General features: G+C 42.7%; 1 protein-coding gene across 1 annotated transcript in view; it reads right to left on the bottom strand.

Moving 5' to 3' along the window:
• The window catches only part of LOC135526724 (gamma-aminobutyric acid receptor subunit beta-2-like), a 145,743-nt gene that overhangs the window by 76,441 nt on the left and 46,285 nt on the right, over positions 1 to 23,017 (bottom strand). Inside the window, exon 4 of the mRNA XM_064955332.1 lies at positions 18,313 to 18,533. Within this exon, the coding sequence (XP_064811404.1) occupies positions 18,313 to 18,533 (221 nt within the window). The remainder of the gene's footprint in view (positions 1 to 18,312; positions 18,534 to 23,017) is intronic.

Here is a 23,017-nt window from a genome sequence, read left to right as displayed (position 1 = left end):
GTTCTAAACTCTTCTCCTATATCTGGTACTGGAGGTTTTCTAACCTTCTCCTATAACTGGAACTGGAGGTGTTCTAAACTCTTCTCCTATATCTGGAACTGGGGGTGTTCTAAACTCTTCTCCTATATCCGGAACTGGGGCTGTTCTAAACTGTTCTCCTATATCTGGAACTGGAGGTTTTCTAAACTCTTCTCCTATAACTGGAACTGGGGGTGTTCTAAACTCTTCTCCTATGACTGTAACTGTAACTGTAGGTGTTCTAAACTCTTCTCCTATATCTGGAACTGGGGGTGTTCTAAACTCTTCTCCTATATCCGGAACTGGGGCTGTTCTAAACTCTTCTCCGATAACTGGAACTGGAGGTGTTCTAAACTCTTCTCCAATAACTGGATCTGGAGGTGTTCTAAACCCTTCTTCTATATCTGGAACAGGAGGTGTTCTAAACTCTTCTCCTATAACTGGAACTGGGGGTGTTCTAAACTCTTCTCCTATGACTGTAACTGTAACTGTAGGTGTTCTAAACTCTTCTCCTATAACTGGAACTGGAGGTGTTCTAACATCTTCTCCTATATCTGGAACTGCAGGTGTTCTAAACTGTTCTCCTATATCTGGAACTGGAGGTGTTCTAAACTGTTCTCCTATATCTGGAACTGGAGGTGTTCTAAACTCTTCTCCTATTACTGTAACTGGAACTGTAGGTGTTCTAAACTCTTCTCCGATAACTGGAACTGGAGGTGTTCTAAACTCTTCTCCAATAACTGGATCTGGAGGTGTTCTAAACCCTTCTTCTATATCTGGAACTGGAGGTATTCTAAACTCTTCTCCTATAACTGGAACTGGAGGTGTTCTAAACTCTTCTCCTATATCTGGAACTGGAGGTGTTCTAAACTCTTCTCCTATATCTGGAACTGGAGGTGTTCTAAACTCTTCTCCTATAACTGTAGCTGTAACTGAAGGTGTTCTAAACTCTTATCCTATATCAGGAACTGGAGGTGTTCTAAACTCTTCTCCTATAACTGGAACTGGAGGTGTTCTAAACTCTTCTCCTATATCTGGAACTGGAGGTGTTCTAAATACTTCTCCTATGACTGGAACTGGAGGTGTTCTAAACTCTTCTCCTATATCTGGAACTGGAGGTGTTCTAAAATCTTCTCCTATATCAGGAACTGGAGGTGTTCTAAACTCTTCTCCTATGACTGGAACTGGAGGTGTTCTAAACTCTTCTCCTATAACTGGAAATGGAGGTGTTCTAAACTATTCTCCTATATCTGGAACTGGAGGTGTTCTAAACTCTTCTCCTATAACTGTAACTGTAGGTGTTCTAAACACTTCTCCTATAACTGTAACTGTAACTGAAGGTGTTCTAAACTCTTCTCATATAAGTGGAACTGGAGGTGTTCTAAACTCTTCTCCTATAAATGTAACTGTAACTGAAGGTGTTCAAAACTCTTCTCCTATATCTGAAACTGGAGGTGTTCTAAATTCTACTCCTATAACTGGAACTGGAGGTGTTCTAAACTCTTCTCTTATAACTGGAACTGGAGGTGTTCTAAACACTTTTCCTATAACTGGAACTGGAGGTGTTCTAAACACTTCTCCTATGACTGAACCTGGAGGTGTTCTAAACTCTTCTCCTATATCTGGAATTGGATGTGTTCTAAACTCTTCTCCTATAACTGGAACTGGAGGTGTTCTAAACTCTTCTCCTATATCTGGAATTGGAGGTGTTCTAAACTCTTCTCCTATATCTGGAACTGGAGGTGTTCTAAACTCTTCTCCTATATCTGGAACTGGAGGTGTTCTAAACTCTTCTCCTATAACTGTAACTGTAACTGAAGGTGTTCTAAACTCTTCTCCTATATCAGGAACTGGAGGTGTTCTAAACTCTTATCCTATATCAGGAACTGGAGGTGTTCTAAACTCTTCTCCTATGACTGGAACTGGAGGTGTTCTAAACTCTTCTCCTATATCTGGAACTGGAGGTGTTCTAAACTTTTCTCCTATGACTGGAACTGGAGGTGTTCTAAACTCTTCTCCTATATCTGAAACTGGAGGTGTTCTAAACCTTCTCCTATAACTGGAACTGGAGGTGTTCTAAACTCTTCTCCTATATCTGGAACTGGAGGGGTTCTAAACTCTTCTTCTATATCTGGAACTGGAGGTGTTCTAAACTCCTCCTATATCTGGAACTGGAGGTGTTCTAAACTCTTCTCCTATAACTGGAACTGGAGGTGTTCTAAACTCTTCTCCTATATCTGGAACTGGAGGTGTTCTAAACTCTTCTCCTATAACTGTAGCTGTAACTGAAGGTGTTCTAAACTCTTATCCTATATGTGGAACTGGAGGTGTTCTAAACTCTTCTCCTATAACTGGAACTGTAACTGAAGGTGTTCTAAACTCTTCTCCTATGACTGAAACTGGAGGTGTTCTAAACTCTTCTCCTATAACTGTAACTGTAACTGAAGGTGTTCTATACTCTTCTCCTATAAGTGGAACTGGAGGTGTTCTAAACTCTTCTCCTATATCTGGTACTGGAGGTTTTCTAACCTTCTCCTATAACTGGAACTGGAGGTGTTCTAAACTCTTCTCCTATATCTGGAACTGGGGTGTTCTAAACTCTTCTCCTATATCCGGAACTGGGGCTGTTCTAAACTGTTCTCCTATATCTGGAACTGGAGGTTTTCTAAACTCTTCTCCTATAACTGGAACTGGGGGTGTTCTAAACTCTTCTCCTATGACTGTAACTGTAACTGTAGGTGTTCTAAACTCTTCTCCTATATCTGGAACTGGGGGTGTTCAAAACTCTTCTCCTATATCCGGAACTGGGGCTGTTCTAAACTCTTCTCCGATAACTGGAACTGGAGGTGTTCTAAACTCTTCTCCAATAACTGGATCTGGAGGTGTTCTAAACCCTTCTTCTATATCTGGAACAGGAGGTGTTCTAAACCCTTCTCCTATATCTGTAACTGGGAGTGTTCTAAACTGTTCACCTATATCTGGAACTGGAGGTGTTCTAAACTCTTCTCCTATATCTGGAACTGTAGGTGTTCTAAACTGTTCACCCAAATCTGGAACTGGAGGTGTTCTAAACTCTTCTCCTATAACTGGAACTGTAGGTTTTCTAAACTCTTCTCCTATAACTGTAACTGGAACTGTAGGTGTTCTAAACTCTTCTCCTATAACTGTAACTGGAACTGGAGGTGTTCTAAACTCTTCTCCTATAACTGTAACTGGAACTGTAGGTGTCCTAAACTCTTCTCCTATAACTGGAACTGGAGGTGTTCTAACATCTTCTCCTATATCTGGAACTGCAGGTGTTCTAAACTGTTCTCCTATATCTGGAACTGGAGGTGTTCTAAACTGTTCTCCTATATCTGGAACTGGAGGTGTTCTAAACTCTTCTCCTATTACTGTAACTGGAACTGTAGGTGTTCTAAACTCTTCTCCGATAACTGGAACTGGAGGTGTTCTAAACTCTTCTCCAATAACTGGATCTGGAGGTGTTCTAAACCCTTCTTCTATATCTGGAACTGGAGGTATTCTAAACTCTTCTCCTATAACTGGAACTGGAGGTGTTCTAAACTCTTCTCCTATATCTGGAACTGGAGGTGTTCTAAACTCTTCTCCTATATCTGGAACTGGAGGTGTTCTAAACTCTTCTCCTATAACTGTAGCTGTAACTGAAGGTGTTCTAAACTCTTATCCTATATCAGGAACTGGAGGTGTTCTAAACTCTTCTCCTATAACTGGAACTGGAGATGTTCTAAACTCTTCTCCTATATCTGGTACTGGAGGTGTTCTAAATACTTCTCCTATGACTGGAACTGGAGGTGTTCTAAACTCTTCTCCTATATCTGGAACTGGAGGTGTTCTAAAATCTTCTCCTATATCAGGAACTGGAGGTGTTCTAAACTCTTCTCCTATGACTGGAACTGGAGGTGTTCTAAACTCTTCTCCTATAACTGGAACTGGAGGTGTTCTAAACTATTCTCCTATATCTGGAACTGGAGGTGTTCTAAACTCTTCTCCTATAACTGTAACTGTAGGTGTTCTAAACACTTCTCCTATAACTGTAACTGTAACTGAAGGTGTTCTAAACTCTTCTCATATAAGTGGAACTGGAGGTGTTCTAAACTCTTCTCCTATAAATGTAACTGTAACTGAAGGTGTTCAAAACTCTTCTCCTATATCTGAAACTGGAGGTGTTCTAAATTCTACTCCTATAACTGGAACTGGAGGTGTTCTAAACTCTTCTCTTATAACTGGAACTGGAGGTGTTCTAAACACTTTTCCTATAACTGGAACTGGAGGTGTTCTAAACACTTCTCCTATGACTGAACCTGGAGGTGTTCTAAACTCTTCTCCTATATCTGGAATTGGATGTGTTCTAAACTCTTCTCCTATAACTGGAACTGGAGGTGTTCTAAACTCTTCTCCTATATCTGGAATTGGAGGTGTTCTAAACTCTTCTCCTATATCTGGAACTGGAGGTGTTCTAAACTCTTCTCCTATATCTGGAACTGGAGGTGTTCTAAACTCTTCTCCTATAACTGTAACTGTAACTGAAGGTGTTCTAAACTCTTCTCCTATAACTGGAACTGGGGGTGTTCTAAACTCTTATCCTATATCAGGAACTGGAGGTGTTCTAAACTCTTCTCCTATGACTGGAACTGGAGGTGTTCTAAACTGTTCTCCTATATCTGGAACTGGAGGTATTCTAAACTCTTCTCCTATATCAGGAACTGGAGGTGTTCTAAACTCTTATCCTATATCAGGAACTGGAGGTGTTCTAAACTCTTCTCCTATGACTGGAACTGGAGGTGTTCTAAACTCTTCTCCTATATCTGGAACTGGAGGTGTTCTAAACTCTTCTCCTATGACTGGAACTGGAGGTGTTCTAAACTCTTCTCCTATATCTGAAACTGGAGGTGTTCTAAACCTTATCCTATAACTGGAACTGGAGGTGTTCTAAACTCTTCTCCTATATCTGGAACTGGAGGGGTTCTAAACTCTTCTTCTATATCTGGAACTGGAGGTGTTCTAAACTCCTCCTATATCTGGAACTGGAGGTGTTCTAAACTCTTCTCCTATAACTGGAACTGGAGGTGTTCTAAACTCTTCTCCTATATCTGGAACTGGAGGTGTTCTAAACTCTTCTCCTATAACTGTAGCTGTAACTGAAGGTGTTCTAAACTCTTATCCTATATGTGGAACTGGAGGTGTTCTAAACTCTTCTCCTATAACTGGAACTGTAACTGAAGGTGTTCTAAACTCTTCTCCTATGACTGAAACTGGAGGTGTTCTAAACTCTTCTCCTATAACTGTAACTGTAACTGAAGGTGTTCTATACTCTTCTCCTATAAGTGGAACTGGAGGTGTTCTAAACTCTTCTCCTATATCTGGTACTGGAGGTTTTCTAACCTTCTCCTATAACTGGAACTGGAGGTGTTCTAAACTCTTCTCCTATATCTGGAACTGGGGGTGTTCTAAACTCTTCTCCTATATCCGGAACTGGGGCTGTTCTAAACTGTTCTCCTATATCTGGAACTGGAGGTTTTCTAAACTCTTCTCCTATAACTGGAACTGGGGGTGTTCTAAACTCTTCTCCTATGACTGTAACTGTAACTGTAGGTGTTCTAAACTCTTCTCCTATATCTGGAACTGGGGGTGTTCAAAACTCTTCTCCTATATCCGGAACTGGGGCTGTTCTAAACTCTTCTCCGATAACTGGAACTGGAGGTGTTCTAAACTCTTCTCCAATAACTGGATCTGGAGGTGTTCTAAACCCTTCTTCTATATCTGGAACAGGAGGTGTTCTAAACCCTTCTCCTATATCTGTAACTGGGAGTGTTCTAAACTGTTCACCTATATCTGGAACTGGAGGTGTTCTAAACTCTTCTCCTATATCTGGAACTGTAGGTGTTCTAAACTGTTCACCCAAATCTGGAACTGGAGGTGTTCTAAACTCTTCTCCTATAACTGGAACTGTAGGTTTTCTAAACTCTTCTCCTATAACTGTAACTGGAACTGTAGGTGTTCTAAACTCTTCTCCTATAACTGTAACTGGAACTGGAGGTGTTCTAAACTCTTCTCCTATAACTGTAACTGGAACTGTAGGTGTCCTAAACTCTTCTCCTATAACTGGAACTGGAGGTGTTCTAACATCTTCTCCTATATCTGGAACTGCAGGTGTTCTAAACTGTTCTCCTATATCTGGAACTGGAGGTGTTCTAAACTGTTCTCCTATATCTGGAACTGGAGGTGTTCTAAACTCTTCTCCTATTACTGTAACTGGAACTGTAGGTGTTCTAAACTCTTCTCCGATAACTGGAACTGGAGGTGTTCTAAACTCTTCTCCAATAACTGGATCTGGAGGTGTTCTAAACCCTTCTTCTATATCTGGAACTGGAGGTATTCTAAACTCTTCTCCTATAACTGGAACTGGAGGTGTTCTAAACTCTTCTCCTATATCTGGAACTGGAGGTGTTCTAAACTCTTCTCCTATATCTGGAACTGGAGGTGTTCTAAACTCTTCTCCTATAACTGTAGCTGTAACTGAAGGTGTTCTAAACTCTTATCCTATATCAGGAACTGGAGGTGTTCTAAACTCTTCTCCTATAACTGGAACTGGAGATGTTCTAAACTCTTCTCCTATATCTGGTACTGGAGGTGTTCTAAATACTTCTCCTATGACTGGAACTGGAGGTGTTCTAAACTCTTCTCCTATATCTGGAACTGGAGGTGTTCTAAAATCTTCTCCTATATCAGGAACTGGAGGTGTTCTAAACTCTTCTCCTATGACTGGAACTGGAGGTGTTCTAAACTCTTCTCCTATAACTGGAACTGGAGGTGTTCTAAACTATTCTCCTATATCTGGAACTGGAGGTGTTCTAAACTCTTCTCCTATAACTGTAACTGTAGGTGTTCTAAACACTTCTCCTATAACTGTAACTGTAACTGAAGGTGTTCTAAACTCTTCTCATATAAGTGGAACTGGAGGTGTTCTAAACTCTTCTCCTATAAATGTAACTGTAACTGAAGGTGTTCAAAACTCTTCTCCTATATCTGAAACTGGAGGTGTTCTAAATTCTACTCCTATAACTGGAACTGGAGGTGTTCTAAACTCTTCTCTTATAACTGGAACTGGAGGTGTTCTAAACACTTTTCCTATAACTGGAACTGGAGGTGTTCTAAACACTTCTCCTATGACTGAACCTGGAGGTGTTCTAAACTCTTCTCCTATATCTGGAATTGGATGTGTTCTAAACTCTTCTCCTATAACTGGAACTGGAGGTGTTCTAAACTCTTCTCCTATATCTGGAATTGGAGGTGTTCTAAACTCTTCTCCTATATCTGGAACTGGAGGTGTTCTAAACTCTTCTCCTATATCTGGAACTGGAGGTGTTCTAAACTCTTCTCCTATAACTGTAACTGTAACTGAAGGTGTTCTAAACTCTTCTCCTATAACTGGAACTGGGGGTGTTCTAAACTCTTATCCTATATCAGGAACTGGAGGTGTTCTAAACTCTTCTCCTATGACTGGAACTGGAGGTGTTCTAAACTGTTCTCCTATATCTGGAACTGGAGGTATTCTAAACTCTTCTCCTATATCAGGAACTGGAGGTGTTCTAAACTCTTATCCTATATCAGGAACTGGAGGTGTTCTAAACTCTTCTCCTATGACTGGAACTGGAGGTGTTCTAAACTCTTCTCCTATATCTGGAACTGGAGGTGTTCTAAACTCTTCTCCTATGACTGGAACTGGAGGTGTTCTAAACTCTTCTCCTATATCTGAAACTGGAGGTGTTCTAAACCTTATCCTATAACTGGAACTGGAGGTGTTCTAAACTCTTCTCCTATATCTGGAACTGGAGGGGTTCTAAACTCTTCTTCTATATCTGGAACTGGAGGTGTTCTAAACTCCTCCTATATCTGGAACTGGAGGTGTTCTAAACTCTTCTCCTATAACTGGAACTGGAGGTGTTCTAAACTCTTCTCCTATATCTGGAACTGGAGGTGTTCTAAACTCTTCTCCTATAACTGTAGCTGTAACTGAAGGTGTTCTAAACTCTTATCCTATATGTGGAACTGGAGGTGTTCTAAACTCTTCTCCTATAACTGGAACTGTAACTGAAGGTGTTCTAAACTCTTCTCCTATGACTGAAACTGGAGGTGTTCTAAACTCTTCTCCTATAACTGTAACTGTAACTGAAGGTGTTCTATACTCTTCTCCTATAAGTGGAACTGGAGGTGTTCTAAACTCTTCTCCTATATCTGGTACTGGAGGTTTTCTAACCTTCTCCTATAACTGGAACTGGAGGTGTTCTAAACTCTTCTCCTATATCTGGAACTGGGGGTGTTCTAAACTCTTCTCCTATATCCGGAACTGGGGCTGTTCTAAACTGTTCTCCTATATCTGGAACTGGAGGTTTTCTAAACTCTTCTCCTATAACTGGAACTGGGGGTGTTCTAAACTCTTCTCCTATGACTGTAACTGTAACTGTAGGTGTTCTAAACTCTTCTCCTATATCTGGAACTGGGGGTGTTCTAAACTCTTCTCCTATATCCGGAACTGGGGCTGTTCTAAACTCTTCTCCGATAACTGGAACTGGAGGTGTTCTAAACTCTTCTCCAATAACTGGAACTGGAGGTGTTCTAAACCCTTCTTCTATATCTGGAACAGGAGGTGTTCTAAACCCTTCTCCTATATCTGTAACTGGGAGTGTTCTAAACTGTTCACCTATATCTGGAACTGGAGGTGTTCTAAACTCTTCTCCTATATCTGGAACTGTAGGTGTTCTAAACTGTTCACCCAAATCTGGAACTGGAGGTGTTCTAAACTCTTCTCCTATAACTGGAACTGTAGGTTTTCTAAACTCTTCTCCTATAACTGTAACTGGAACTGTAGGTGTTCTAAACTCTTCTCCTATAACTGTAACTGGAACTGGAGGTGTTCTAAACTCTTCTCCTATAACTGTAACTGGAACTGTAGGTGTTCTAAACTCTTCTCCTATAACTGGAACTGGAGGTGTTCTAACATCTTCTCCTATATCTGGAACTGCAGGTGTTCTAAACTGTTCTCCTATATCTGGAACTGGAGGTGTTCTAAACTGTTCTCCTATATCTGGAACTGGAGGTGTTCTAAACTCTTCTCCTATTACTGTAACTGGAACTGTAGGTGTTCTAAACTCTTCTCCGATAACTGGAACTGGAGGTGTTCTAAACTCTTCTCCAATAACTGGATCTGGAGTTGTTCTAAACTGTTCTCCTATATCTGGAACTGGAGGTTTTCTAAACCCTTCTCCTATAACTGGAACTGTAGGTGTTCTAAACTCTTCACCTATAACTGGAACTGGAGGTGTTCTAAACTCTTCTCCTATATCTGTAACTGGGGGTGTTTTAAACTGTTCACCTATATCTGGAACTGGAGGTTTTCTAAACTCTTCTCTTATAACTGGAACTGGAGGTGTTCTAAACTCTTCTCCTATGACTGTAACTGTAACTGTAGGTGTTCTAAACCCTTCTCCTATATCTGGAACTGGGGGTGTTCTAAACTCTTCTCCGATAACTGGAACTGGAGGTGTTCTAAACTCTTCTCCAATAACTGGAACTGGAGGTGTTCTAAACTCTTCTTCTATATCTGGAACTAGAGGTGTTCTAAACTCTTCTTCTACATCTGGAACTGGAGGTGTTCTAAACTCTTCTCCTATAACTGGAACTGGAACTGGAGGTGTTCTAAACACTTCTCCTATAACTGTAACTGTAGGTGTTCTAAACCCTTCTCCTATAACTGGAACTAGAGGTGTTCTAAACTCTTCTCCTATATCTGTAACTGGGGGTGTTCTAAACTGTTCACCTATATCTGGAACTGGAGGTTTTCTAAACTCTTCTCCTATAACTGGAACTGGAGGTGTTCTAAACTCTTCTCCTATAACTGGAACTGGAACTGTAGGTGTTCTAAACTCTTCTCCTATAACTGTAACTGTAACTGGAGGTGTTCTAAACTCTTCTCCTATAACTGTAACTGGAACTGTAGGTGTTCTAAACTCTTCTCCTATAACTGGAACTGGAGGTGTTCTAACATCTTCTCCTATATCTGGAACTGGAGGTGTTCTAAACTGCTCTCCTATATCTGGAACTGTAGGTGTTTCAAACCCTTCTCCTATAACTGGAACTGGAGGTGTTCTAAACTCTTCTCCTATGTCTGGAATTGGAGGTGTTCTAAACTCTTCTCCTATAACTGGAACTGGAGGTGTTCTAAACTCTTCTCCTATATCTGTAACTGGAGGTGTTCTAAACTCTTATCCTATATCAGGAACTGGAGGTGTTCTAAACTCTTCTCCTATGACTGGAACTGGAGGTGTTCTAAACCCCTCTCTTATAACTGGAACTGGAGGTGTTCTAAACTATTCTCCTATAACTGGAACTGTAGGTGTTCTAAACCCCTCATTTTTAACTGGAACTGGAGGTGTTCTAAACTCTTCTCCTATAACTGGAACTGGAGGTGTTCTAAACTCTTATCCGATATCAGGAACTGGAGGTTTTCTAAACTCTTCTCCTATATCTGGAACTGGGAGTGTTCTAAACTCTTCTCCTATGACTGGAACTGGAGGTGTTCTAAACTCTTCTCCTATAACTGGAACTGGAGATGTCCTAAACTCTTCTCCTATAACTGGAACTGGAGGTGTTCTAAACTCTTCTCCTATATCTGGAACTGGAACTGTAGGTGTTCTAAACTCTTCTCCTATGACTGGAACTGTAGGTGTTCTAAACTCTTCTCCTATAACTGGAACTGGTGGTTTTCTAAACTCTTCTCCTATGACTGGAGCTGGAGGTGTTCTAAACCCTTCTCCTATATCTGGAACTGGGGGTGTTCTAAACTCTTCTCCTATATCTGGAACTGGGAGTGTTCTAAACTCTTCTCCGATAACTGGAACTGGAGGTGTTCTAAACTCTTCTCCTATAACTGGAACTGGGGGTGTTCTAAACTCTTCTCCTATAACTGTAACTGGAACTGTAGGTGTTCTAAACTCTTCTCCTATAACTGTAACTGGAACTGGAGGTGTTCTAAACTCTTCTCCTATAACTGTAACTGGAACTGTAGGTGTTCTAAACTCTTCTCCTATAACTGGAACTGGAGGTGTTCTAACATCTTCTCCTATATCTGGAACTGCAGGTGTTCTAAACTGTTCTCCTATATCTGGAACTGGAGGTGTTCTAAACTGTTCTCCTATATCTGGAACTGGAGGTGTTCTAAACTCTTCTCCTATTACTGTAACTGGAACTGTAGGTGTTCTAAACTCTTCTCCGATAACTGGAACTGGAGGTGTTCTAAACTCTTCTCCAATAACTGGATCTGGAGTTGTTCTAAACTGTTCTCCTATATCTGGAACTGGAGGTTTTCTAAACCCTTCTCCTATAACTGGAACTGTAGGTGTTCTAAACTCTTCACCTATAACTGGAACTGGAGGTGTTCTAAACTCTTCTCCTATATCTGTAACTGGGGGTGTTTTAAACTGTTCACCTATATCTGGAACTGGAGGTTTTCTAAACTCTTCTCTTATAACTGGAACTGGAGGTGTTCTAAACTCTTCTCCTATGACTGTAACTGTAACTGTAGGTGTTCTAAACCCTTCTCCTATATCTGGAACTGGGGGTGTTCTAAACTCTTCTCCGATAACTGGAACTGGAGGTGTTCTAAACTCTTCTCCAATAACTGGAACTGGAGGTGTTCTAAACCCTTCTTCTATATCTGGAACTGGAGGTGTTCTAAACTCTTCTTCTATATCTGGAACAGGAGGTGTTCTAAACTCTTCTTCTATATCTGGAACTAGAGGTGTTCTAAACTCTTCTTCTACATCTGGAACTGGAGGTGTTCTAAACTCTTCTCCTATAACTGGAACTGGAACTGGAGGTGTTCTAAACACTTCTCCTATAACTGTAACTGTAGGTGTTCTAAACCCTTCTCCTATAACTGGAACTAGAGGTGTTCTAAACTCTTCTCCTATATCTGTAACTGGTGGTGTTCTAAACTGTTCACCTATATCTGGAACTGGAGGTTTTCTAAACTCTTCTCCTATAACTGGAACTGGAGGTGTTCTAAACTCTTCTCCTATAACTGGAACTGGAACTGTAGGTGTTCTAAACTCTTCTCCTATAACTGTAACTGGAACTGGAGGTGTTCTAAACTCTTCTCCTATAACTGTAACTGGAACTGTAGGTGTTCTAAACTCTTCTCCTATAACTGGAACTGGAGGTGTTCTAACATCTTCTCCTATATCTGGAACTGCAGGTGTTCTAAACTGTTCTCCTATATCTGGAACTGGAGGTGTTCTAAACTGTTCTCCTATATCTGGAACTGGAGGTGTTCTAAACTCTTCTCCTATTACTGTAACTGGAACTGTAGGTGTTCTAAACTCTTCTCCGATAACTGGAACTGGAGGTGTTCTAAACTCTTCTCCAATAACTGGATCTGGAGTTGTTCTAAACTGTTCTCCTATATCTGGAACTGGAGGTTTTCTAAACCCTTCTCCTATAACTGGAACTGTAGGTGTTCTAAACTCTTCACCTATAACTGGAACTGGAGGTGTTCTAAACTCTTCTCCTATATCTGTAACTGGGGGTGTTTTAAACTGTTCACCTATATCTGGAACTGGAGGTTTTCTAAACTCTTCTCTTATAACTGGAACTGGAGGTGTTCTAAACTCTTCTCCTATGACTGTAACTGTAACTGTAGGTGTTCTAAACCCTTCTCCTATATCTGGAACTGGGGGTGTTCTAAACTCTTCTCCGATAACTGGAACTGGAGGTGTTCTAAACTCTTCTCCAATAACTGGAACTGGAGGTGTTCTAAACCCTTCTTCTATATCTGGAACTGGAGGTGTTCTAAACTCTTCTTCTATATCTGGAACAGGAGGTGTTCTAAACTCTTCTTCTATATCTGGAACTAGAGGTGTTCTAAACTCTTCTTCTACATCTGGAACTGGAGGTGTTCTAAACTCTTCTCCTATAACTGGAACTGGAACTGGAGGTGTTCTAAACACTTCTCCTATAACTGTAACTGTAGGTGTTCTAAACCCTTCTCCTATAACTGGAACTAGAGGTGTTCTAAACTCTTCTCCTATATCTGTAACTGGTGGTGTTCTAAACTGTTCACCTATATCTGGAACTGGAGGTTTTCTAAACTCTTCTCCTATAACTGGAACTGGAGGTGTTCTAAACTCTTCTCCTATAACTGGAACTGGAACTGTAGGTGTTCTAAACTCTTCTCCTATAACTGTAACTGTAACTGGAGGTGTTCTAAACTCTTCTCCTATAACTGTAACTGGAACTGTAGGTGTTCTAAACTCTTCTCCTATAACTGGAACTGGAGGTGTTCTAACATCTTCTCCTATATCTGGAACTGGAGGTGTTCTAAACTGCTCTCCTATATCTGGAACTGGAGGTTTTCTAAACTCTTCTCCTATAACTGGAACTGTAGGTGTTTTAAACCCTTCTCCTATAACTGGAACTGGAGGTGTTCTAAACTCTTCTCCTATGTCTGGAATTGGAGGTGTTCTAAACTCTTCTCCTATAACTGGAACTGGAGGTGTTCTAAACTCTTCTCCTATATCTGTAACTGGAGGTGTTCTAAACTCTTATCCTATATCAGGAACTGGAGGTGTTCTAAACTCTTCTCCTATGACTGGAACTGGAGGTGTTCTAAACCCCTCTCTTATAACTGGAACTGGAGGTGTTCTAAACTATTCTCCTATAACTGGAACTGTAGGTGTTCTAAACCCCTCATTTTTAACTGGAACTGGAGGTGTTCTAAACTCTTCTCCTATAACTGGAACTGGAGGTGTTCTAAACTCTTATCCGATATCAGGAACTGGAGGTTTTCTAAACTCTTCTCCTATATCTGGAACTGGGAGTGTTCTAAACTCTTCTCCTATGACTGGAACTGGAGGTGTTCTAAACTCTTCTCCTATAACTGGAACTGGAGATGTCCTAAACTCTTCTCCTATAACTGGAACTGGAGGTGTTCTAAACTCTTCTCCTATATCTGGAACTGGAACTGTAGGTGTTCTAAACTCTTCTCCTATGACTGGAACTGTAGGTGTTCTAAACTCTTCTCCTATAACTGGAACTGGTGGTTTTCTAAACTCTTCTCCTATGACTGGAGCTGGAGGTGTTCTAAACCCTTCTCCTATATCTGGAACTGGGGGTGTTCTAAACTCTTCTCCTATATCTGGAACTGGGAGTGTTCTAAACTCTTCTCCGATAACTGGAACTGGAGGTGTTCTAAACTCTTCTCCTATAACTGGAACTGGAGGTTTTCTAAACTCTTCTCCTATAACTGTCAGGGTTTACCAGAATTCGACCCAGAAGCAGACCAGGACAAGGTGAGTATAAAGATGGTGAGTATTTATTAATCAATGAGAACGTGGAGGTAGATAGTTCCGGGTGGAGGAGCGGGCAGCGGAGGTGGGTTGATGGGAGTGGATAGGCAGATCCAATGGATAACAACACACTGGCGACGAGCAGACAGGGATGGGGTATGGGTTCCGCGTGAATGGTGTTCATGGCTAACGATCCGGCAGGGAATGGATGTCAGGTCAGAGCTTTTGAAGGGGAGAGGTGATGATCAGGACAGGTGTGCAGATTACTGATGGGATACAGGTGCGGGTGAACATCGATCTCCCAACAAGCTAATTTGCCCGGCAACCAGACAGGGTGCGTTCCAGGACACCGGAAACACACTCCAGGACAGAAACACAGGCAAACACAGACTCAGGAAGCGGGATTCGTGACAGTACCCCCCCCCTCCGACGAACGCCACCGGGCGGACTACCTGGAGCGCCAGGGTGGAGGCGGTAGAAGTCACGAAGCAGGTCGTCATCAAGGATCTGACGCCGAGGAATCCAACTCCTCTCCTCTGGACCATATCCTTCCCAATCCACGAGATATTGGAAACCTCGACCCCGCCGTCTTGAATCCATTATGCGGCGCATCGTGTAGGCATGACCACTTCCGATCATACGAGGAGGAGGGGGCAACAGAGGACTGAGGAGAACCGGCTTGAGGCAGGAGACATGAAAGGTGGGGTGTACTCGAAGCGTTGCCGGCAATTTGAGTCAGACCACAACAGGGTTAATGATTCTCTCCACCACAAACGGTCCAATGAACTTTGGTGACAGTTTCCTCGACTCAGTCCGTCTGGGAGCAAGACATCCAGGTCCGCGACGGGGCTGGTTTTCTTTTTGTAATCCGTGATTGACTGTAGACCCTGTCACATACCTCTTGTGTCTGAGTTGTTGAATTGCGACTCTACTTTGTCTCTATACTGACGCTTAGCTTGTTTGATTGCCTTGCGAAGGTAATAGCTACACTGTATTCGGTCATGTTTCCGGTCACCTTGCCCTGATTAAAAGCAGTGGTTTGTGCTTTCAGTATCAATCCACGGTTTCTGGTTGGGCTTCTGCCTTGGTTTCCACCTGGCGATCTGTTCACCGTCTGCCCTGGCCTGTCTCCCCCTGTCTGGTACAGGTTAACCCCACCACATTCACCCCTCTCTCCCAAGCTTTCGCTCGTCTCAGCACTCACGCACTGTTGGGGCGAGTGACCCCAACAAATAATCCTGATATGTATCAGTGTTTTCTGTAATGACCTTAGTGATCACTGTTTTACAGCCTATGTTCGTAATGGCTGCTCAGTGAGACGACGTGTCCTGATTTGTCATAGATGCTTGCTAAACAACTTTAATGAGCAAGCCTTCCTTCATGAACTGGCCTCTGGGAAATGGTATAGAATCAGCTTGATCCCCTCTGTCGAAGACACTTGGACCTTCTTTTTTGATCTTATCAGTGCTATTGTTAACAAACACGCCCCCATAAAGAAAATGAGAATTAAAAACAGGATCAACCCCTGGTTCGACAGTGGTCTTGCAGAGTTACTGCACCTCAATAATTGCATTTGGCTTAAGGCTCGGCACACGTATACTCAGGCTGACTGGCTATCGTTCAGGCAAATGAGAAATAAGAGCACTCAGGCTATCCGGAAGGCCAAAGTTAGTTACTTTAAGGAGCAGTTTTCTTTCTGTGGGTCTAACCCCAATAAGTTCTGGAAAACAGTTTAAGACCTGGAGAATAAACCCTCCTCCTAACAGCTGCCCATGTCCCTTAATGTTGATGATGTGGTTGTTACAGACAAGAAGCACATGGCTGAGCTCTTTAATCAACACTTCATTAAGTCAAGATTCCTATTTGACTCAGCCATGCCTCCTTGCCCGTCCAACATTTCCTCATCTCCCACCCCTTCTAATGCGACTATCCCTGATGCTTCTCCCTCTTTAGGATCAGCTTGATCTCTGCCCCGCTACAAATTTCTCCCTGTAGGCGGTCACTGAGTTCGAGGTGCTAAAGGAGATCCTTAAACTTGACCCTTTCTTCTTTAATAAGGTCTCCAACCTTTTTAACCTGTCTCTCCTCTCTAGGGAGGTTCACATTGCTTGGAAGGCAGCCACGGTTCATCTTATGTTTAAAAGGGAGATCAAGCTGATCCTAACTGTTATAGGCCTATTTCTATTTTGCCCTGTTCATCAAAAGTGTTGGAAAAACTTGTCAATAATCAACTGACTGGCTTTCTTGATGTCTATAGTATTCTCTCGGGTATGCAATCTGGTTTCCGCTCAGGTTATGGATGTGTCACCGCAACCTTACAGGTCCTCAATGATGTCACCATTGCCATTGATTCTAAGCAATGTTGTGCTGCTATTTTTATTGACTTGGCCAAAGCCTTTGATACGGTAGACCATTCCATTCTTGTGGGCCGGCTAAGGAGTGTTGGTGTCTCTGAGGGGTCTTTGGGCTGGTTTGCTAACTACCTTTCTCAAACAGTCAGAAAATCTGCTGTCTCAGCCACTGCCTGTCACCAAGGGAGTACCCCAAGGCTCGATCCTATGCCCCACGCTCTTCTCAATTTACATCAACAACATAGCTCAGGCAGTAGGAAGCTCTCTCATCCAATTATATGCAGATTATACAGTCTTGTTCTCAGCTGGCCTCTCCCCTTATGTTGTGTTAAATGCTCTACAACAAAGCTTTCTTAGTGTCCAAAAAGCTTTCTCTAACCTCAACCTCGTTCTGAACACCTCCAAAACAAAGGTCATGAGGTTTGGTAAGAAGAATGCTCCTCTTCCCATAGGTATTATTACTACCTCTGAGGATTTAGAGCTTGAGGTAGTCACCTCATACAAGTACTTGGGAGTATGGCTAGATGGTACACTGTCTTTCTCTCAGCACATATCAAAGCTGCAGGCTAAAGTTAAATCTAGACTTGGTTTCATCTATCGTAATCGCTCCTCTTTCACCCCAGCTGCCAAACTAATCGTGATTCAGATGACCATCTTACCCATGCTAGATTACGGAAACATAATTTATAGATCGGCAGGTAAGGGTGCTCTCGAGCTGCTCGATGTTCTTTACCATTCAGCCATCAGATTTGCCACCAATGTGCCTTATAGGACACATCAATGTACTCTATACTCCTCTGTAAATTAGTAATCGCTCTATACTCATCGCAAGACCCACTGGTTGATGCTTATTTATAAAAGCCTCTTAGGCCTCACTCCCCGCTACCTGAGATATCTACTGCAGCCCTCATCCTCCACATACAACATTAGTTTTGCCAGTCACATTCTGTTAAAGGTCCTCAAAGCACACACATCCCTGGGTCGCTCCTCTTTTCAGTTCGCTGCAGCTAGCGATTTGAACGAGCTGCAACAAACACTCAAACTGGACAGTTTAATCTCAATCTCTTCATTCAAAGACTCAATCATGGACATTCTTACTGACAGTTGTAGCTGCTTTGTGTGATGTATTATTGTCTCTACCTTCTTGCCCTTTGTGCTGTTGTCTGTGCCCAATAATGTCTGCACCATGTTTTGTGCTACCATGTTGTGTTGCTACCATGTTGTGTTGCTACCATGTTGTTGTTATGTTGTGTTGCTACCATGCTGTGTTGTCATGTGTTGATGCCTTGCTATATTGTTGTCTTAGGTCTCTCTTTATGTAGTGTTGTGTTGTCTCTCTTGTCATGATGTGTGTTTTTTCCTGCCTCCTGCAGCCCCCATCGCTGCAGGAGGCCTTTTGCCTTTTGGTAGGTAGTCATTAGAAGAAAAAAAATTGTTCTTAACTGCCTTGCCTAGTTAAATAAAGGTTTGATAAAATAAATAAATAAATGAAAGAGGGGCATTCAACCTACTGGCTGAGAGAAACCAACACAGATATTGGTAACCAATTGGTAACCATCAAAAGCTATGAAAGCCCTTACCGGAGTCCATAGAGAACGGTGCCGTCCGGATGCAGTCGGATCATTCTGTTCTTGACCGTGACGCCGTGGACAAAGGACTTTTTATCGTTGAGGAAGTAGGTGTCGGGAACCCAGAGCGAGTCGGCTACCCTGTTATCCAATGTCAGGTTGAGGGCTATCTCAGAGTAGGACAGACGCTTGTCCCGCCAGGCCTGCTGGAAGTACATGGTCAACGTGTAATCCTGGAGGAGGGCGGGAGGAAAGGGATGAGTCAGTAAACGAGTGGAGAGAGGGATAGATGTTATAGGTAGCTGAAATGACATGGTCAACGTGTCGTCCTGGAGGAGAGGGGGAGGAAAGAGATGAGTCAGTAAACGAGTGGAGAGAGGGATAGATGTTATAGGTAGCTGAAACGACATGGTCAACGTGTCGTCCTGGAGGAGAGGGGGAGGAAAGAGACGAGTCAGTAAACGAGTGGAGAGAGGGATAGATGTTATAGGTAGCTGAAACGACATGGTCAACGTGTCGTCCTGGAGGAGGGCGGGAGGAAAGAGATGAGTCAGTAAACGAGTGGAGAGAGGGATAGATGTTATAGGTAGCTGAAATGACATGGTCAACGTGTCGTCCTGGAGGAGGGCGGGAGGAAAGAGACGAGTCAGTAAACGAGTGGAGAGAGGGATAGATGTTATAGGTAGCTGAAATGACATGGTCAACGTGTCGTCCTGGAGGAGAGGGGGAGGAAAGAGACGAGTCAGTAAACGAGTGGAGAGAGGGATAGATGGGATAGGTAGCTGAAATGACATGGTCAACGTGTAGTCCTGGAGGAGAGGGGGAGGAAAGAGACGAGTCAGTAAACGAGTGGAGAGAGGGATAGATGTTATAGGTAGCTGAAATGACATGGTCAACGTGTCGTCCTGGAGGAGAGGGGGAGGAAAGAGACGAGTCAGTAAACGAGTGGAGAGAGGGATAGATGTTATAGGTAGCTGAAATGACATGGTCAACGTGTCGTCCTGGAGGAGAGGGGGAGGAAAGAGACGAGTCAGTAAACGAGTGGAGAGAGGGATAGATGTTATAGGTAGCTGAAATGACATGGTCAACGTGTAGTCCTGGAGGAGAGGGGGAGGAAAGAGACGAGTCAGTAAACGAGTGGAGAGAGGGATAGATGTTATAGGTAGCTGAAATGACATGGTCAACGTGTAGTCCTGGAGGAGGAGAAAAGTGGATAAACCTACTGGACTGTACATCTCATAACACAACATTCTGAGATAGATTGAAAGAGGGAATGAATGTATGAATGAACGCTGCCTGCGAAGTTCATGTCTTGAATTGGCAACAATAATCTCATCCCTTTAAATATGCAGCCCGTTAAACTGAGAGATCATGTGCACAGACATCATCCCACACATCCACATGGATACATAGATATCTATTCAGATACATAGATACTGTACATCACACTACAGGCTTCACAAAGTGACAAGCAGCACAACAGCACATACAATTCATAAAAGTCACGCAGTCGACTATCAAATCAGAATTTGGGGCTTTTTTTTTAACTAGTCTTAGGATAGATGTGTAGTACTGCACTAGATTACTTTCATGTAGGCTACTCTGTGTGAATGTAACTTTTTGAGGGGATAAAGAACTTTAAAAATACAGAAAGTGTCATGTCTAATGCGTTTTGACATAGTGGACTAATCAATAACAAAATATGTTTTTTGAATGGTATTTTCCTTTAATTAACATACAGTCTAGTTCAGTGGTCACCAACCAGTCGATCAGAATTGATTGGTCGATCTTCAAGGCATTCCAAGTCGATCACCAAACATTTATGTAGAAAAGCAGACAATAAAAGCTTGGGAGCGTAAGCTTTTATCTTATTTATTTTTTGTATTTATTTGTGATGCGCTGTTGCCGGTAGCTGTGTAAAGGATGTGAAACGGCTAGCTTAGTTCGCTGTGGTGCGCGCTAAATAGCGTTTCAATCGGTGACGTCACTTGCTCTGAGACCTTGAGGTAGTGGTTCACTTGATTCAGAAGCCCTGCTCACTGTGTCGGCTAAGGGTTCCCATTTTGAACTATTTGTCTGGAAAATCAAACTCCTCCTACCCGGCAGACGGGGAGATCTGTGGTTAAATCGAGTGCACCTACTTTGCAAGCCAATCGGATAGCTCAGATCACAGTTCCCGCAGCTTCCACAGCAAAGTGTGATACTAGCCTACGTGAGATTTCATAACTTTTAAAACCATGACCAGAGAGACTGTCAAAGAATACAGCAAAGAGCAGCTGTTTTTAAAAGTGAGTTCATGTCTACGTTTTTATTCAGCACTGTCAACACTGTTTTTATTATTACAAAACATAAAACGCGCTTCTCCCTACTTCCACTTGGGCTGCAATGTGTAGCCAAGTGTATTGATAGCCAGCCCTGCAATGTTATTATTATTAGCAGCTCGTCGTGTCTATTTTAATATCAAGGAGTAGTTCACTTTCTCTGGTCACAGGAACAACATGAATTTGTGTATGAGGCAGATGCGGTGCGACTGTGTCCCGTCTCTCTAGTCAGTGTCACCGGAGGAAAGGAAGGAAAGAGCAGGGACCGGTGAGAGTCGGACCCTCTGCTGCGCTCTCCCTCCCTCCCTCCCTCCGCTGAGACTAATGACGTGTTCAAAACAACTGGGAACTCCGACTGGGAAAACTAGTTTTGAACGTTCATCCTGCTTCGGAATTCCAAGTCAGAAACTCGGGCATCTTTCTACAGCTCCGACTTTACGACCTGAAGATCGCTGATATCATGATTCGACCTCTGTTTTTTTCTTCTTCAAGTTCACAGTTGTGTTGAAAGCACCTTGACCGTAAGATGCAGGTACCATCCAGTAGAATAAAAAAAATGAGAATTATTTCAATTCATGCTCAGCTGTTTCTCTCAATTGATCTATTTAGTTATCAAAGCTCGAGTTTTGAAGTATAATATGGTCTGAGATTAACACTACTGGCAGGCCAAGCATATAACCAATATGCTCTGATTGTGTATCAGGCCCACTGCATAAACCTCATTCCTACAGAGCTGCTTTTATGAGGTTAAATCTGAGCTGTAGATCTCAGCTTGCTTGGTGACAGTCTAGCTGAACAGCAGAAGGTTGAGTGGTATTTTCCTCCACCATACAGTCTAGCTGAACAGCAGAAGCTTTTAGTGGTATTTTCCTTCACCATACAGTCTAGCTGAACAGCAGAAGCTTTTAGTGGTATTTTCCTTCACCATACAGTCTAGCTGAACAGCAGAAGGTTGAGTGGTATTTTCCTTCACCATACAGTCTAGCTGAACAGCAGAAGGTCATCTATCTATGGTTGGTGTAGAACACGGCACTGACCTCTACTGGCCTATAACTGACCTCTACTGGCCTATAACTGACCTCTACTGGCCAATAACTGACCTCTACTGGCCTATAACTGACCTCTACTGGCCTATAACTGACCTCTACTGGCCTATAACTGACCTCTACTGGCCAATAACTGACCTCTACTGGCCTATAACTGACCTCTACTGGCCTATAACTGACCTCTACAGGCCTATAACTGGCCTATATCTGACCTATAACTGACCTCTACTGGCCTATAACTGACCTCTACTGACCTATAACTGACCTCTACTGGCCTATAACTGACCTCTACTGGCCTATAACTGACCTCTACTGGCCTATAACTGACCTCTACTGGCCTATAACTGGCCTATAACTGGCCTCTACTGGCCTATAACTGACCTCTACTGGCCTATAACTGGCCTATAACTGACCTCTACTGGCCTATAACTGACCTCTACTGGCCTATAACTGGCCTATAACTGACCTCTACTGGCCTATAACTGACCTCTACTGGCCTATAACTGACCTCTACTGACCTATAACTGACCTCTACTGGCCTATAACTGACCTCTACTGGCCTATAACTGACCTCTACTGGCTTATAACTGGCCTATAACTGGCCTCTACTGGCCTATAACTGACCTCTACTGGCCTATAACTGGCCTATAACTGACCTCTACTGGCCTATAACTGACCTCTACTGGCCTATAACTGCCCTATAACTGACCTCTACTGGCCTATAACTGGCCTATAACTGACCTCTACTGGCCTATAACTGACCTCTACTGACCTATAACTTACCTCTACTGGCCTATAACTGACCTCTACTGGCCTATAACTGGCCTATAACTGATCTCTACTGGCCTATAAGTGGCCTATAACTGACTACTGGCCTATAACTGACCTCTACTGTCCTATAACTGGCCTATAACTGGCTTATAACTGACCTCTACTGGCCAATAACTGACCTCTACTGGCCTATAACTGACCTCTACTGTCCTATAACTGACCTCTACTGGCCTATAACTGGCCTATAACTGACCTCTACTGGCCTGTAACTGACCTCTACTGGCCTATAACTGACCTCTACTGGCCTATAACTGACCTCTACTGGCCTATAACTGGCCTATAACTGAACTCTACTGACCTATAACTGACCTCTACTGGCCTATAACTGACCTCTACTGGCCTATAACTGACCTCTACTGGCCTATAACTGGCCTATAACTGACCTCTACTGGCCTATAACTGACCTCTACTGGCCTATAACTGACCTCTACTGGCCTATAACTGACCTCTACTGGCCTGTAACTGACCTCTACTGGCCTATAACTGACCTCTAACTGGCTTATAACTGACCTCTACTGG

The sequence above is a fragment of the Oncorhynchus masou genome, chromosome 32 (genome assembly GCF_036934945.1).
Source record: "Oncorhynchus masou masou isolate Uvic2021 chromosome 32, UVic_Omas_1.1, whole genome shotgun sequence".
Classification (NCBI taxonomy): Eukaryota; Metazoa; Chordata; class Actinopteri; order Salmoniformes; family Salmonidae; genus Oncorhynchus; species Oncorhynchus masou.
This window is presented reverse-complemented; position numbering and strand designations above follow the sequence as displayed.